General features: G+C 43.2%; 2 protein-coding genes across 2 annotated transcripts; one reads left to right on the top strand and one right to left on the bottom strand.

Moving 5' to 3' along the window:
• The first annotated feature begins 253 nt into the window (after window positions 1-253).
• Window positions 254-8,292, top strand: LOC124652820 (probable 3-hydroxyisobutyryl-CoA hydrolase 3). The gene is made up of 14 exons (XM_047191863.1): window positions 254-546; window positions 2,008-2,088; window positions 2,204-2,272; window positions 3,111-3,174; window positions 3,350-3,429; window positions 3,507-3,590; window positions 4,132-4,216; window positions 4,737-4,822; window positions 4,922-5,043; window positions 5,743-5,803; window positions 5,890-5,988; window positions 7,359-7,460; window positions 7,534-7,575; window positions 8,088-8,292. Exons 1-14 carry the CDS (start codon window positions 514-516, stop codon window positions 8,223-8,225), a joined length of 1,146 nt encoding a protein of 381 aa, XP_047047819.1. The 5' UTR covers window positions 254-513; the 3' UTR covers window positions 8,226-8,292.
• A 547-nt stretch (window positions 8,293-8,839) lies between these two features.
• On the bottom strand, window positions 8,840-11,690 carry LOC124653645. Its single transcript, XM_047192716.1, has 7 exons — window positions 11,525-11,690; window positions 11,349-11,419; window positions 10,927-11,035; window positions 10,421-10,503; window positions 10,108-10,266; window positions 9,348-9,449; window positions 8,840-9,240 (listed from the first exon to the last, which is right to left on the bottom strand). Exons 1-7 carry the CDS (start codon window positions 11,589-11,591, stop codon window positions 9,082-9,084), a joined length of 750 nt encoding a protein of 249 aa, XP_047048672.1. The 5' UTR covers window positions 11,592-11,690; the 3' UTR covers window positions 8,840-9,081.
• Window positions 11,691-17,339: the final 5,649 nt, after the last annotated feature.

Raw genomic sequence — 17,339 nt, 5'->3', positions numbered from 1 at the left:
AACCCAAATCGTTGGATTGACTGTGATTCATGTCAATCATGAGTTAGCACATACAGTAGGTTGCAATTTGCAAGTGAGAATTAATAGCATTGCCTAGCTGAGAATTAAATTCTCCAGTCTAGCTGTTGGGTGGTCAACTGGTCAACCTCACCTATACTGCTTAAGGTGCAGTTGCAACCTGATCCCTGTCCGTGTTCGTGGTCCTGGCGAGATATTGCTCGTCACACCAGCTCGTCGGCGTCGTCCTTCTCCTCATATGTCTCCTTCCGGCCTTCCGCTTAGTCTCTCTATTCATCCATGTCAGCATGCGTTTCTTCTTGCGTTTTACTCGAACCTCCCGGATCCTTGACGCTCCACACACACATAGGGACGAGGAACAGAGCGAAGCCCGGTTTACCCACCAATCAGTGAGTTGGCAACCCAGCGTCGGTGTGATCCCTTTCCTGGCCAACTAAACTGACTCCACAGCTCCAGTCGCGCTTCGCTCCGCTAGGACCACCACCAACCGACGAGATGGCCTCGCCGGCGAGCGCCGACTCCGATCAGGTTCGCCGCTCCTCCTCCCCCAGTTTCTATGCCCGCCCGGTCTCAATCCGCCCGTCCTCTGAGTCTGACTCGTCTGTGCTCGGTCGGTCGGGTAGCTTAGCTTCATAGTTAGTTTCCAATTTTCTATAGATTCTTGATGCTTTCACTGTCTTGCCGCTACTATGCGCGCGGTGACTCGTAGCTGCAGTTCGGTTGATTATAGTACTCCAGGACCAAAAATTCAAAATGACCCCCGAAGTCGTCTCTGTTGTGAAGTGTATATGTGGATTGTCTAGCCCTTTCCATCAGTTCGGACTTTTGGTTCAAGTGGCTAGTGCATGAAGCTTAACATGGTATCAGAGCCCCAGGTCTCAAGTTCAAATCCTTGCTTTCACATGGTTTTCGCAATTAAGCCTAAAAATTGTTGTTGCCCCCTCTATAGCCACCGCTGTTTCGGTGTTCTCTTCTTCTTTCACGTGTTGACTTTCTCTTCTCCCGTCACACGCGAGTGGGGGTGTTGTGATGGATTGTCCAGCCCTTTCCATCAGTTCGGACTTTTGGTTCAAGTGGCTAGTGCATGAAGCTTAACAGTCTCTCCCAGGCGATGCCTAGATCGTGCCCCCCCCCCCCCTTCTCCCAGTCGTCCTTCGCTCTAGGCTTCGGTGGAGGAGGCTCGGACCACGCGTGGCGCGGCATAGGTCGGCTAGAGCTTCAGGGTGCCGCCACGGCGAGGTCTTTCTTGTTGGTCGTTTCTTCGGGAAAGTTGAAGTCGCTGAAGAGTAATACGATGACGCTGGTGGGCAACCTCGACGATGACCCTGGTTCTGTGGGTAGCCATGGTGGTTAGGTGTGCTCTCACGACGGTTGTGTTCTATTGCGGTCAGCGAGGGTGTCTATACCGGTGTTCGGAAACTTTGCAGCTAATAAACTGACCAAGTCTCTTTTTGAAAATGACAAGTCTTTTGTCTCGCTTCAGAAACAAAACAAAAAAGTTCGGTTGATTCCATTAGGTCTTGTGTGATGTATGTCTAGTTTGTACAAGTTAACACAGGAATTAATTGTTGATTAGCTATATGGACTAAAATTTGTGCGGGGAGACTATAAACACGCTATTTTGAGTTATGATTGTTCCCTATCCAATATTTAGCTCGAAAATTCAAGGGATATTGTTTTTCTAGCCCAGTCAAGGAAATGTTTTGTCAGAACGAAGAGCTCAAATGTGGTCATAGTCACCAAATAGTGTAGCATCATTGGGCGGGTTTGGTTCTGTTTCTGTGTCTACTTTGATTGGTCTATACTTGCGTGATATTTGCGGGAAACTATGGTGTGTTGTGTTCCTTACAATAATTCATCCCATTGTCAAATGTAGGACATGTACCCTTTTCCTTGATGATGTCTTGCACTCAACGGTTCATCTGTTAAGTATCTCTGATTGATTTCACCAGAAAATAACGAGCCGTTTTTCCGCACTCTTCTTGTCAGGTACTGGTGGAAGCAAATGGCTCTACACGGACATTGATCTTGAATAGGCCAAGGCAGTTGAATGCCCTCTCCTCTGCAATGGTATGTCTGCAAGCACGATTTAATGAGAATTTTACTGCTACTAGATCATATGGCAATAGTAGCCACACGTGCGTTCAGAAAGGTTGAGGTGAAATCTTTTGCGTTCATCTTCTAGGTTACAGAACTCATGAAGTGTTTCACTTCTTACGAGGAAGACAATGCAGTTAAACTGTTGATTGTGAAGGTAATGGATAGCACTCCGTGTTTATTATCATTTATTAATATTTGTTTGAGTTCTTAAATATAGCCTGCGTTTCTTTTTTTTTTCGGGTGGTCACACTTCGAATATTTGCGTGCTGTCTATTAACATGTAGCCTGAAATATAAATTACTCAGTAACATAGCAGTAACTATGAGCATCAGTTACCAAATCATTTTTCCCAAAATCAAGCAGTAAGTAACAATTTGTTGTGCTTAGTCGGCTTTGGGGCACTCCTTGCCGGTGGCAGTACGTACTGGACCCACATCCTTGGGATGTCAATCCTCCTTGTAATTGTAACATTGCATGAAGTTTTTCATATGAATGTCAAAAGAATTAGAAGTGTCTTAAAGAAGTTGTGCAATCAATCCACTTGAACTCTTTGTAATTGTAATATTTGTATGAAACTTTTTTATGGATGCCAACCTGTGTGTAGAGCTGTCACTACTCGCTGATTTGAAATGTTTGACTCTGGTAAAACAATTATGGTGCTCCAGATGGTTGTTTGCGGCGCCTTGCACTCATTTTTCCATTCGCACTCCTTGCTGACTTGAAGCATGAATTATTGGCTTGTAACAATTTCACATTTAGTACTCCGTCCGTCCAACAAGGATGTCTATCATGTCTAGATACATCCAAATTTAGAGAAAGTTAAGGCATCCTTTATTGGGCGGAGGGAGCTAGTACTCGGGATGATCATTATTTGCTGTTGCTATTGGTATTTGTGCTCATTATTTTTCCTGCCATCCTTTTGTTAGCTCTCTAAGATTGATATAGTTTCCGATATCCATGTTTCTCATGGGATTTAATCTTCACTTGTTCAGGGGAATGGAAAGGCATTTTGTGCTGGAGGTGATGTCGTTGAAGTTGCCCAGTCTATAAATAAGGGTACTTTCTGCTAAAGCTTGTGTCAGTGATATCAAAGTATTTCAAGATGATTACTTTGACATTTATCACCTTTATTTATCCAACACAAATTCAAACCGATAACATGTAGCATATATATGTATTCATCGTTACTCCTGATATTTGATTAACTTTACTGCATGTTCTCTGAAATCAGGTGGCTGGAAATATGGTGCTGATTTTTTCCGTACTGAATATTTGTTAAACTATATCATTGCAACTTATAGAAAACCACAGGTGAGCTGCATCCTTTGAAATTAATTGTCCAAGTAATCATTCTTGTAACTACTAAATGCTACAACATTCAATCGTAGGTTTCTCTGCTTACTGGAATCGTCATGGGCGGAGGTGCTGGTCTTTCTATACACGGAAGGTTTCGGGTTGCCACAGAGAACACGGTATATTCTATGGATCATACTCAAATTGTTTTTTTTGCTTCGCTCGTTGCTTATATAGTTACATCTTTTAGTTGGTGATGAAGTTGGAGTGCACAAATATGTTAAAATGTCACGAGGCAGCTTAAGATCTGCTTGTTTGGGGTTCTCGCACATGCTGTGGACTTTAACTGTGTAATGACAGCATATTGTGTTATTTGAGTTCACTCTCTCATTTCTTTTTATGAGGGTATTATATGCATATACACTCATATGCATGTACTGTTGCTGTTATTGCACCACAATGCCTACATGTCAGATATTAAATTATGAAGATTGTATTACATGTTGGCCTGCAGTAAGTACTTAATCAGAACTATTAATTCATGATGAAGAGCTCGATCTTTAATCATCTAATCAACTTGCCATTATGTGGGCTCTGTCTATGTTCGTACTAGTTTTATACTTAGGAGTATGTGATATTTTTCTTGGTGTATTTTATGGATAACAAGCAAGCTTCCATGTACCAAAAATGCCTGTTCATCTATTTTGAATACTTATGCAGGTTTTTGCAATGCCAGATACGTTATTGGGACTCTTTCCAGACACAGGGGCTTCTTATTTTCTTTCTAGACTACCTGGGTTCTATGGTGACTTTTTTCTCACACTACTGTTATTCAAATGATTTTTTAACGCATAGCTGTACCAGTTTGCTCTGCAAAAACAATGTATGCTTATGTACTGTTGCGTTGATTTTCCTTTACCTTGCTGAGTAATTTTCATAGGTTGCACTTAAAATAACTATGTTGAGCGGCGCTATATCCACATCCATGGACAGTTATGCATCCCTGAATTCTCTAACAATTTTCAGTGAACCATGTGCTTATTTTGTTTTGAACAATGGTGTTTATTATGCAATTGACCTGTAAAATCCCAATTATGAATGGCGTATGCTTCAGGTAGTAATGGGAGTATTATCAGTTTATCAAGTGGAAAAATAAATTTAAATCTTTATGATACATGATTGTGGAAATATATGTATCCAAAGTTCTGAATGCCTGTTCAATGTTAGGGATTGATGGTCAATTGGTTATACGCCCTATTTAGTTGGTTGCAGAACTATCTTGGGAGACATTTTTTCACTAAATTGTCAATGACGTCTTTATCCAGGAGAATATGTTGGTCTTACTGGTGCAAGATTGGATGGTGCGGAAATGGTTGCATGTGGCCTAGCAACTCATTTTGTCCATTTGAATGTAGGTTGGCTGATGATTTAAATTTAATGTCAGTTGACCTACATCTTTTCAGTTATGTGTGCCAGCATTACACTATAATTCCTAGTACATTTTTTCCAGAGGATGTCGTTCCTTGAAGAATCACTTAAAAAGGTGGACACTTCTGATCCGTTTTCTATATGTGGAATTATCGATCAATTTTCACATCAGCCATCCCTGAAAGGAAGTAGTGCTCTGAATAGGTGAGAGGCAAGTGTACTTTATACTATTGATGAGGTAAAGAGAAACTGTTTTACTCTTGCTCTTTCCTGTGCATACATGAGATGTCCCCGACTTATTTTGGCAATATGCCATGAAAAGTCTCACACAAATTTCTGTGTTATCTTACTCGTATTGTCTGGCTGATTTTTTGACATATGAGATAGCTGCTTCTATCTTTAGCAGCTCTATGCCTTTGTAGTCTGTTGGCTTGTATGTCCATGATGTTCCTTAACATCCCGTTCCAATCAAGGTTTTTGAGTCGCCAAGCCAAGTCGAGTCGCTAACCCTGCTACTCGGCGATTAGTCAACAAAAGTCGCTAAATAGTCGTGAGTCGCCCTGATTTTTTGAGAAAATGACTTGACAATTAATCGGCAACTATACAAGGACTCAAGAACCTTGGTTCCAATTGATGTAAGATAAAGTTGCATGAATAACCCAGATAGATCGTGTAAGCTTTGCTTCTGTTATTGTTTTTTTAATTTGGTCCTAAAGCCCGTAGTAGATACCAGCTAAAGTCCATGTTTGTGTGCAATTAAAAGCCATATATAGTCCACGGAATCATCTGATTTCTCAGATTGACTGTTTTTGCAATGAGCTGCATGATCCATTGATGCTCCTACCAATTATGTCCTGACTCATCTTTGTTATTTCCTTTCTTTTTTCCTTTTTGTACTCCAAGGCTGGAAATCGTCAACAAATGCTTCTCCAAAAGAACAGTGGAAGAAATCATATCCGCTCTTGTGAGTTTCCATGGAGTTAGTTGTGGGCTTGTGGCTTTTCTGGGCTTATCTGTTTGTCATGCTAAATTTGGTACCTATCATGTCAGGAACAAGAAACTCCAAGTCTGGCTGATGAGTGGCTTACTGTCGCAGTTCAATCATTGCGGAAGGCTTCTCCCACTAGTCTGAAAATCTCTCTCGCATCGGTATCTTTCAAGCACTTCCTAAACATTATCCTTGTAATGCAAATCGGTTGTTTAATTGTTTTGGCATGCTATGCTATTCGCTAGTAATAAATGCTTGTTTAGATCATTTGACCCTTGAATAGTTCCGTATATACTGAATATCTCTACTGCTGTTAGGACTATCGATGTAGTTATTTTAGTCTCATGGACCAATTATGAGTTCAGGCATTTGAGCTTCAAAAGTCTACTTGAAATTGTGTGGGGTCGCACCATCTGTGTAGTATATATGTGGTTCTCTGCAATCTGCACAACTATCTTTATATAGCAACTAGATGGTGGGTAACTCAAATGCAGCAGCGTATTACATGTGAAACCCATATTGCATGCTGCAATTCCAAATTTTGAAAAAAATACTGCTTTCTTGGATGATACAAAAATACAAGAGATAACTGAAGAGTATTTGATACGATTCACCACTCTTTTTTGCACATGGCACAAATGGTCATATTTTTGTTAAATTTTGCAGGTTAACAAGATATGACATAGCTTCATCCAAGAATTTTTTACATTTTTTCGCACTAAATATTCAGTATTGGTTGTGCATAAACTGTTTTTGTACTCCGTATATGGGTTTTGAGAGTGGATTTTGTACACCCACGCATAGGTGTGGGTTTTTGTAACTATACTCAACACCAATATTATTTTTTGGTGTTATGGCATTGTGTGTCAAAATTTCAAATGTGGCCAGCTTACCCTTAACTGGGTCCATTCTTATCCCTCCTTCCATCTGCTTTGTCACCTACCCCATCTCCACTTCCTTGTCTTGCATTCGTTCCTGTTAAAACAAACTCTTGCCAACTTATTGACAGTAACCATCAGCTGGTGCCTGTTTCTCAGGTAGTGTCTGGACAGACTGTTACAGATATTCCCATCCACATAGACTTTGTCAACCTTACGATCTTGGATATTAATGTTTGAGTTGGTTGGAGTTTCTTTTTTTGCGGGTGAGTTGATTGGAGTTAGATCGAAGGGTTTCACAGTGATGTAAATATTGCCATCTTCTAGCCTGTTCCAGTGACAATCTCTGGGTATTAGGTCTCGTCGGTCTGTCTCGGACCAGTACAAAGGTGGAGGTTTCAACCCAATCACAAGCAGAATCGGGATGTCAAACCATCAGCTATCACTATCATTCCATATTATGAATCATTAGCAATGGGCATGGAAAAGTAATTGGGTTGCACCAAACACGGAAACACCAGTTACATTAGAATTCATGAGTTAGGAGGAACTTCTTTGATGTCTTACTTTAGAAATGAAGAAAATTTTCTATCTTATCACGCAGATTACAAGCTAACTGATGTATTACTTATTTTATCTGCTTGTGATTTCAGATTAGAGAAGGGAGACTGCAAACTGTCGTCGAATGCTTGCGTCAAGAATACAGAATGATTTGCCATGTGATACGTGGTGACTTCAGCAGAGACGGCTTTGAGGTAACGTCAACATCTTCAGCAGTGGTCTTGTTCATTCGAGATCAATACATCTAAAATCATGTTACAATTGCAGGGAGGCAGGGCTATACTGATAGATAAAGATCGAAACCCAAAGGTCATGCTACTTCATATTTACACTGAAACTCAGTAAATTCATTACACCCGGAAATTCAAATCGGCTCCCGGGTGCGTATGCACCCTCTACCAAAAAATCATATTTCGAAATGTCGAAAAATGATAACAAATTTTTTACATGTACATCTTCATAATATATGTTCGTTCGTCAAGTTTCACGAAAAACCAATATTTTTTGTGGTCTATATAAAAAAGAGAAAACTTATCTTGTGAAAAGCATTATTTTTAACACTGAGTTTTGTCTTTTATACACACGTCACATGGTAAGTCGATTTTTTATGAAGCAACTTTGTAAGCGTGTAGCACGAGAAGATTTACATTTGAATTTTTGGTTTCAATTTTTTTGAAATTCAAAAATGTGTAAGATGCATTTCAAAATAGAGGGAGCATATGCTCCCATGTTCCAAAACACCTTATTACATCTGGCAACTGGATGTTTTTTTGTTTGTATTACTTTGAATTGAATCGTGTTGGTGTTTCTGTTAACTGCAGTGGATGCCACCAAGCCTTGGTCAAGTGCACGATGGGGTCGTTGAAAATTATTTCTCCAAGGTTGATGATCCACATTGGGAAGATTTGAGCCTACCCGCTAGACTTTCCCACGGAAGAAGAATTGTTCCCAGGCTTTGATTGAAGTGATGAAGTTTCGTGTGGATGTGGAAGCTTCAGATGCAAGCATGCACAGTTGTCCGAGTAAACATGTTTCCATGGAGATAGCTGATGAAATAAATCGAAACTATAGATCTCTAGATTAACTGTTATTACCACCCACTGAAGTCTTGATCTTGTAACTGTTAGGAAGTCTATATAATCCTGGCTGTGGTTCCTCCTAAATGCTTTGTGCTGGCTGTCACTGTGCACGCTGCAATGGCAGGGTTTGCACGGCCCACTGGGTCTGGTGGCGGCCAAATTGCAGCATATACACAGTTGTCCACGGATTGTTTTTTCTATAAATTAGAAAAAGTTACAGACACCGTGTAAATTATGTACACGCAAGATCTTACAAAATGTAAAAGCAATGCTTGTAAAACACAGTATTTCCCCCTTTTTTCTCATCAGAGAGCATCAAGAGAGACTAGGTTCATGGTGCAGCAGTAAAAATCCTCGCAGTCTGAGTATTCTCATACTGTAAATATGTCTTATTTCTGGATTAACAGAACTAAGAAACCACCATATCAAAGCTTTAGCCTGGAGATATAAAATGTTACCTAAGAGTACATATAAGATTGACTAATGATGCTATCTATTTTGGAATCGGATGAATAATGTCAAAAAATGTTACACCACCAGTAAGATGACGGTAAGATGTAAGCAACACGCAGAACAGATACTTGACTGAAGTGCTTCAATGCCTTGTCATGTTTTAAGTTATAAGTTGAAACATGGTAGTAATTTACATTTGTGTACATATCCTAAAGAAAAGCCACAGAGGCAAGTTTGCCTTCTTGATGGAGCATTGGTCAAGGAATCGGAAGGCTTCTGGTCCTCACGCATCCATATGTGACCCATTCTTCTTTGCTCTCAGGAACCCGACCAATGTGATACTGGGGGCAACACCTGTGCCGGAACGCTTCTTGATAGTTGTTGTCTTCCAGGGCTTTCCATCTTTTACAGTGGCCGTGGTAATGGATGTCACATTATAGAACTGCGGATAAAGACCTCATTATTAAACCCAGGAACCTTGCCCGAGAATTTCCCATTTCATCAGGAAAATTGATGAGTCTCGTACCACAGCTTGCGATAAATATTTACCTCACACACACCATGTAGAAGCAACCTCTGAAACGGATCCTGGACACTCAGCACAAGCACATCTTTATCAATAGTATCTTCAATGAAGGCCCTGACTCGTTCCTGGAAAAGTGAAACACAGAGTTTGCAATCTTAAACAATCATTGAATAATACAAATATGGACAAGTATATACTTCTTGCAGAACGTCTATAATTGCTGCAACACTTGAAGCCAACAAGGTATTAAACAGTATATACAACTAATGAGCAGTTTGTGGACTCCACATAGAAGATCCACAACGGATTGAGCACTTCCTATTTTTATTTTTTTTGCTTATCAACCCTATATAGGATCAAACCAATGAAGAGAAGCATGTTTCTTGTTTTATACAAGAAATAATGCTAAAACTGCTATAAGTGTTGTCCATATCCATTACTCATACTATATAGCTTGAACTTATCAATATATCACTAGAATTAAATAAGTCAAAGTAAGTACACCTTGCATGAATTAATCTTTATTAATGAACTCAACAGTTCGATAAACAATTATCAGATTGAGTTTCTTTCAGTTTGTATGCTTCATTTGATCTACATGTGCTCAGACTTCTGAAACTACAAACAATATAGTTGCTGAATGACTTATCTACAGTGTGCTAGATAGCATACACTTTGAGCGAATCAGATTGTATCATCATTTATTTTATATTCTAAGCATTTGGACAACAGAACTTAAAGCATAACTGACTAGGTTTAAAGAAAGTAGAAACAGAATCATACTTCATATATTTCAAGCAGTTCAGGTAGGAAGTTTCTCTTCATAGCATCTCTTGTTTGGCAATCTATACGACGCCAAGCATTCAGCACAATTAACTCATCTTCATTCAAACGATTCTTCTGTTTGTCTGATGGTTGTTTCATGCGTTGCATCAATCTTACCTACAAATAAACAACTTACAGGGTATCATGGATCTAGAAACAATTGCATATATGATGGGAGTAAAATAAGCACATTCTATTACTCTCTGCCATGTGTACATTTGGGTTTAATATATTGCAGATTAATGATAGACAGCACATGTCCCCAACATACCTCAACGTCCATGTCAATGCTCCTGAAGGCATCCCACTCACCAGCACCTGTCCTGCAAAATGCTGACAGGGGCGCTTCCTCGCCTGCATGCAGAGAGCATATCAGTATAAAAAAACAGCTGACATTTTCCAACATAAGAAATACATAGAAATAATGTGTCTGATGCCTCTAAAAATGGCAGCGTGATTAAAACGAGATACTTCATATAAGCACTTCAAGGAAACATGACATAAAGGAAACAGCGTGGCACAAAGCAGTCAGATGGCAACGAATGCATACAAGTTCATTCCATGCCGTAATACTGCCAACAAAAGTTAAAAAGTGAGCATGTGGTGAAGAGAAAAGATGATTTCCTACCGCCGACATAATCCAAAGTGCCTAAGTTAATTCACGTAGTTTTAAATGGGAAAAGGTAGAGCACCCAGTAACCATTTACTTAGAACATCACATTGTATGGCCAGGTTGTAATTATTGTGTTGAAAAAACTGAGCGGCACAAGAGCTCACCAAATGGAGGAGGGGCAAAGAGGCCTTTGATTTCTTCAACATGAAGCCGAGGGACAAGCTCAATCAGCAAGCGGTCATTCAGCCATCTGCGAGATCTCCGGTTACTGACCTGTGTAACAATGCAAAACCATCAATGTGTGGAGTATTAATAATAATTAATAAACAAGCTAACATGCTTCATCTCCATCGTAGATAGTTGCAGCTAACCACGTACACATGTATATCGTCACATTAAAAGATCACACTTTTGTTCCCAATTGCATGTTTCCCCTTACAAGACCAATATGCGTCTCACAAGAGACGCATGAGGGAACATCATCTACATGTCATTTTTTCCAACCTAGAAGAACAGAACTCGCGCGCTATCTTCCATATCGAGAATAATCAAACAAAGCAACATTATCTACGGACAGGCTCCTCACCCTGGTGGCCATGTCCTCGAGGGTTTCAATCTTCTTCTCGATCATCTGCCCACGCGCCTTGCCGGAACCGCCTGCGTCAGCAACACATAAATTCCAGGGGAAAAACGCCACATTAGGCAACAAACTCTGAACAAAACTAGCATCGAGATCCAGCGAATTTGAGAGAATAGGCTAACCTTTGGCGGAATCGAAGAGGGACTCGTAGAACTCCTCCTCCCTCCGCAGCAGATCCGCGCTCGCCATGGCTGAATCCTTGGCGCAAAAGCCTCTCGCGCTCCCTCGCCGGTGCTCTGCCGCGGCGATCGAGGGTTCGGGGCGGGGCTGGCGTGCGTTTTTTTTGTTCCGGTTGCGGCTGTGGCTCTCCTGCGCTCTGTTCTAGGGTTAGAAATTGGGGGAATCGTGTGCTCGTGATTCGTCTTCCTGGGAAGAGAGACGGGATTGGGCGAGCAGCGTTAACGCGAAAGTGGGACCGTTCATGTGTCGGGCCCGCTTGTAAGTTGCGGGGGCGTGCTTGGGATATGGTTCGATTTGGGACGGGCACGAAAGGGAGGAGGGGATATGCGGGTGGGCTACGGAATCTCGAGGTGATGGTTCTCCGCAGAACATGTTGGCACGGGTGCTTCCTTGCTTTAGAGCATCTCCAACAGGCGCTGTAAAACGCGCGCGCGGCAAAATACCTGCCAGTTTGGCGCGCGCGAGCGCTCGCGCGAAGCTCCAGCAGACGCGGGAAAAAGGCGCGCGCGGTGGGGTCTTGCCGCGCCCGCGCGTTTGCGCCATCCCACGCGGGGGATCTGCCGCGTGCGCGCGCGCGCGCGCTATATAGACGACACGCGCCAGCGCGCTCCGCGTGTCTCTCCGCCTCTTTCCCCGCCGCTCTCTGTCTCCGCGCCACGCGCCACCGCTCTACCTCCGCCGCCTGTCCGCCTCCGCCTCCGCCTCCGGCGACATGCCTCCGCGGCGCCGCTCCGCCTCCGACTACCGCGGCGTCCGCGCGCGGCCGAGCGGCCGCTTCGACGCCGAGGTTCGCTCCGGCGAGGAGCGGATCCGGCTCGGCACCTTCGACACCGCGCATGAGGCGGCGCGAGCCTACGACGCCGTCGCGTGGCGCCTCGGCCGCCCCGCCGCCGGATGAACTTCGACGACGTGCCGGACGCGCGAGCGGCGGAGATGCGGCGCCGCCGTCGCCGATAGTCACGCGCGAAGAGCGGCGCCGCCATCGGGAGCCGGAGCGGCGCCTCCTCATCGCCGAGCGCGACGAGGCGATGCGCGTCGAGTGGGCGCGGCGCTTCCGGAGGACGTCGCCGCCACGGAGGCCTTCTACGCGCGAGAGGAGGAGGAGAAGGCGGCGATGAAAGCGGCGAAGAAGGCGAGCCGCGAGAAGCGCCGCGCCGAGTCCGCGGCGAGGAAGAAGGCGAGGGCCGAGGCGGCGGCGAAGAGGAAGGAGGAAAAGAAGAAAGGCGCGGGGCCGTCGACCGTCGTCCTCTCGTCCTCCTCCTCCGACTTCCACCGGACGTCGACGTCCACGCCGGTGTCGGAGACGACCGCGAGCAGCTCCGACTACGGCCGGGAGTCCGACGAGTAGTCGGACGAGTAGTACTAGTATTTTCTATGTCGCATTTGTATCGTCGCACTTTAATATATTCGTATTTCGTTCAAATTTCATAGTTTGTTTGATGAATTTTAAAAAAAACGGTCGCGCGCGCTGCAAAATAGCGCCTGCGGCGGAGGTGCGTTTTCCGCACACCAACGCGCGCTGCAAAATGCAGCCTCTGCCGGGGGCAAATTCGCTATACCGCGCGCGAACGGTATACAGCGCGCCCAATCGCCGGTATAGCGCGCGAGAATTTGCAGCGCCTGTTGGAGATGCTCTTACACTTTACACTCTTCCTCGCATTTTTTTTTCAAGGATACGTCCTGGGAGACGTATCTGTTTCATAGAAAAAGGGCCAGAAGGCCAATGTACAACACACTTCTGGCACAATCGTCAGAGAGTGCAACACCATACTGCCCTCGGGAAAGCAGCACACATCCACTACGCAACTACTCGCGACATCTCCACTTTCCCACGTCTACAAGACTACCTCTAAACAGGCCAGCCACACGCCACAGCTCCGCTTCTTCTGAGATCCGAGAGACGACCGCGCTCAAAGATGGGATGGCGCCTTCAAAGACGATGTTGTTCTTGTGACGCCACAAGCACCAGCAAACAAGGGTGACAGCTGTCCAGAGATCTCGATCCTTGCCCGGACCACCTTGCTTCGATTGGAGCCAGGGAACGAAACTTGTGTCAGCCTGTGGCATCCAATGGATCTTGCCCCACCAACCCAGACACTTCGCCCAGAACTGCCTAGACAGGACGCATCCAAGCAGAAGGTGATCAAGCGTCTCATCCTCCTGGTCGCAGAACGGGCAGTTTGCCGGGTGTGGGAGGCCACGCCTACTCAACCTGTTCGTCGTCTGTGGGAACCCCGGACCAGCTGTCCGAAATACCCTGTTATGTATACAGTTCACGATCCCATGATCAGTGCGCCGTGAACACATAACCGAACTGATATCAAAATACACCATCCATTACAAAGCGAAATAAGAAAATTACAATCAGGTCACATGACCAATCTTTACATAATGGCCACAAAGGGCCTAACTAAACATCAGAGTAGCATCATCACTTCAGTAGCGCAGTACCCAAGTCAACTGCCATAACCCTACAGGCAACTGACTGGGAAGACGTTCCTAGCTCGTATAGACGTCGCCAACTCCTTCTTCATCTGTCGAGTTCCTTCAAGTCTGGCCAAGTAAATAGCCAGGGACAAAGCCGTGAGTACATTGGAATTGTACTCGCAAACCATCAAGAAAGATGCTAACAATGCTAATTAAAAGAGACAGGAGAGGAAGAAAAGTTTCTCTTGTGGATGAAGCATGTGAAAGAGAATCAGTTTCTCTTGTGGATATAGCATGCCGGTATCTCAAGTGATGCGGACACTATGGTGTTCCTATGACATCTCTATATCTTTATTAAAGAAGATACTTCAAAAGATAGACTACGACATCTTTGTATCTTTAGGAAAGAGTTAGCGTTCCGGCATCTCAAGTGACGCGGGTGCTATGGAAGTCCTATGACATCTCTACATCTTTGTTAGAGAAGAGTTAGCATACCGCCATCTCATTTGATGGGAGTGCTAGGGAAGTTCTATGACATCTCTATATCTTTACTAAAGAAGAGTTCATCTACATGAAGCACTAAGGGATGAGTCCCCCGTTCGGTCTTATTTTTTCACGACCATCTCCATATGGTCCACACACGCCTTTTTCCTGTACCCTTCCGGTACATCCAACACAACACTTCTTTTGCAAAGCATTTGACAAAACAAAACTCAAGCCCAGGTTAAGGTAGGCCTTCGCAACCCGTCCATGACCGCGGACGCGGCTATTCGAATAGATTTGACTATATATGCAGAGTTTGCGCACTTTCCCCACAAGAACCGATAAATCCGTCGGGATCATCCCCGGATCGTCATACGAAAGTATGCGAGTCTCGAATAACCAGTCATAGTCTTTCGCCCGTCTCCCTTGGCACAAGTTCTTCCCTGCGGGCTTACCCCTTCCCGGCACCCCGGCAGCATACCTCCTTTTGAGCATATCTCCGGCGCCATGACAGAAGACCCTCAGTAATCGTCCGGCTATAGGCAACTACAGTGTATTGCCTCCTCCAGAGCGCAACCCGGCGTCGGAAGTCGTAGTGACCCTCCCTAGAAAGTTGTGAAGGGTGCTCATGACAATTTCAACAGACTACGGACTAAGCCCGTGCCCACTTTGGATATTGTGGTTGCGCGAATAAAAGTTGGGCTGGCTTACACTTATACGCAGTGCTTCTTTTAAAAACATTTTCCCCACACTTCCTTTATTTGTCCATAACCAACCACAATACCTCCGAACAACCTTGTTCAAAACATTTGCTTTTCCAAAAACATACACTTGGGTAGAGTTAACTTACCCAAGGTATATTCCCCCGAACAACCTTGTTCAAACATTTGCTCTTCCAAAAACCTTCTCTCGGGTAGAGTTAACTTACCCAAGGTTTTCATAAAACATTTACAACAAGGTAAGCCTTGAGGGGTTCCCAACCTATAGTTTCATGAATGGAACTAAAACATCACCATGGCTGAGATGAAGGTCATCACGCCCATGAGGGGATGTGTGAGTGGCATAAAGAGGATCATACTTTCTTAAGGTAAGCATGTATAATGACAACATAAGAGGAATCATACTTTCAGATTTGTGGTGCTTCCTTACCAATCCAATTGAAAGGGTGTGGAATTTAACCAACACCACTGCAGCTAAGAGAATTTGGCATATTCATCTCATTATGAGAATACACCAAGAATCATGACACTACTACCACTATACTATCAAGGGGTGTGGTGGGAATATTGTCCCGGGATGAACCATGCTCAAGCTAAGCATAGAGGACAATCAAGTTGGATATCATGGCCATAGTACCATGCACCCAACAAATACAAGACCATACAAAGATAACCACAAGGAGTAACATGCTTGCCACCAAGCATAGATGACGACAACATAGAGCTTGACACACATAGACTCAAGATGCAAGGAATGACATCAAAGAGACATCACATCAGAGATCAATAGATGGCTTGCCTTGGTTGGCTTGTTTGTCCCTGGACTTCTTCACTCCATCAATATAAGAATCCCAACAACCTAAATAAAATCCTCGTCCGATTCCACTTCTTCTTCTTCTCCGGAATTGTTCGCATCTATCGTCGGAAAATATAAAAGGAACACAATCAATCACATTGCACCAACAAAATAAACATACAACAACCATAATTTAACCATTCAATAAATATCTACCATACAAAGGACTTATAGATACCATAAACAACTTAAAGAGAACCCATTTTATTTACCTAGTAAAGATATGAGAGTATCACAACTTAGCAATTGCCTCTCTCGGTATCACCATGGCACAAACTAAGTATCCCCTGATAGAAAACATCATCAAGAGGACAAGTGCATTAGTTTGGCATCACAAACATTCCTATTATAATTTGAAACATTTTTGGAAAAACAGAAATCAGTTTTCCTAATTAAGTTTGCTCACATAACATAACATCCAAAAAAGGAAGCAAACCATATACCACATCATTTGGAAACTTAAGCAAAACAATAGAGACTAACAGTATTTTTCCTAGATGGCCAGTACTAATACAAGACTAACCCAATTGGAATCACCCAAAAATATTAAACCTACAATTTTAGGAATTTCTTTAAATCTGACTGTACAGAAAACAAGATCTGTAAGCCATAAATCGTAGAAATTCCTAAAAATATGAGACCACTGGCACTGGAAAGATATTTAAACAGATATGCATACACAATTGGATTTGGGTTCAAATTGTTTCTGAAACTCTCAGAAATGGATTGACAAGGTTACTACATGTCTTCACCATTTGTGTTATCTCTGGATTTACAGAACAGATAAAGGTTTGAAACTTGTCTGAGATGATTAAGAAAACATCCAGTAGTACTACCGAATTGGAATCACTCAATTAGGATCAGAGATGGATTTTTGGTGATTTAAAAGCTAACAGCCATGTCTGCAGAACACACAGAAAAAGTTTAATTCACCAAAAATCGTACATAAATCATAAAGATATGACGTCAGTTGTATCAGAAAGGTATTGAAAAGCTGGTTCTTACCCAATTTGTTTCATTCAAAAATTCGTTCCCAAGCTCCTGGTTTAATTCGACAAAGTCAGATCTGATCAGATCTTGATCTGTGAACCATTTCAGTTTCAGGAGGTCATTCGAAGTGAAACCAACGCCAAAATGAAGGTACTAAAGAGGTCTTTCACCCACAGTTGAGTTTGCTCAAAACGGTTTTGTAAAACGGAACAAATCTAACAAACAGTGATTCCGCATGTTTACAAAACTTTATTTACCGAGGAAAATCCGTAACGAATTTGA

This window comes from Lolium rigidum, chromosome 5 (genome assembly GCF_022539505.1).
Source record: "Lolium rigidum isolate FL_2022 chromosome 5, APGP_CSIRO_Lrig_0.1, whole genome shotgun sequence".
In the NCBI taxonomy this organism is placed as follows: Eukaryota; Viridiplantae; Streptophyta; class Magnoliopsida; order Poales; family Poaceae; genus Lolium; species Lolium rigidum.
This window is presented reverse-complemented; position numbering and strand designations above follow the sequence as displayed.

What these genes read in the sequence shown, in the direction of transcription:
- LOC124653645 (XM_047192716.1), bottom strand. Translation starts at nt 11,591, where the DNA reads ATGGCGAGCGCGGATCTGCTGCGGAGGGAGGAGGAGTTCTACGAGTCC. An exon ending in CCTCTTCGATTCCGCCAAAG is followed by an intron (nt 11,420 to 11,524) that starts GTTAGCCTATTC and finishes TTGCTGACGCAG; the next exon opens with GCGGTTCCGGCAAGGCGCGT. An exon ending in CTTTGCCCCTCCTCCATTTG is followed by an intron (nt 10,504 to 10,926) that starts GTGAGCTCTTGT and finishes CTCTGCATGCAG; the next exon opens with GCGAGGAAGCGCCCCTGTCA.
- LOC124652820 (XM_047191863.1), top strand. Translation starts at nt 514, where the DNA reads ATGGCCTCGCCGGCGAGCGCCGACTCCGATCAG. An exon ending in TGCCCAGTCTATAAATAAGG is followed by an intron (nt 3,175 to 3,349) that starts GTACTTTCTGCT and finishes CTCTGAAATCAG; the next exon opens with GTGGCTGGAAATATGGTGCT. An exon ending in TCAGCAGAGACGGCTTTGAG is followed by an intron (nt 7,461 to 7,533) that starts GTAACGTCAACA and finishes TTACAATTGCAG; the next exon opens with GGAGGCAGGGCTATACTGAT.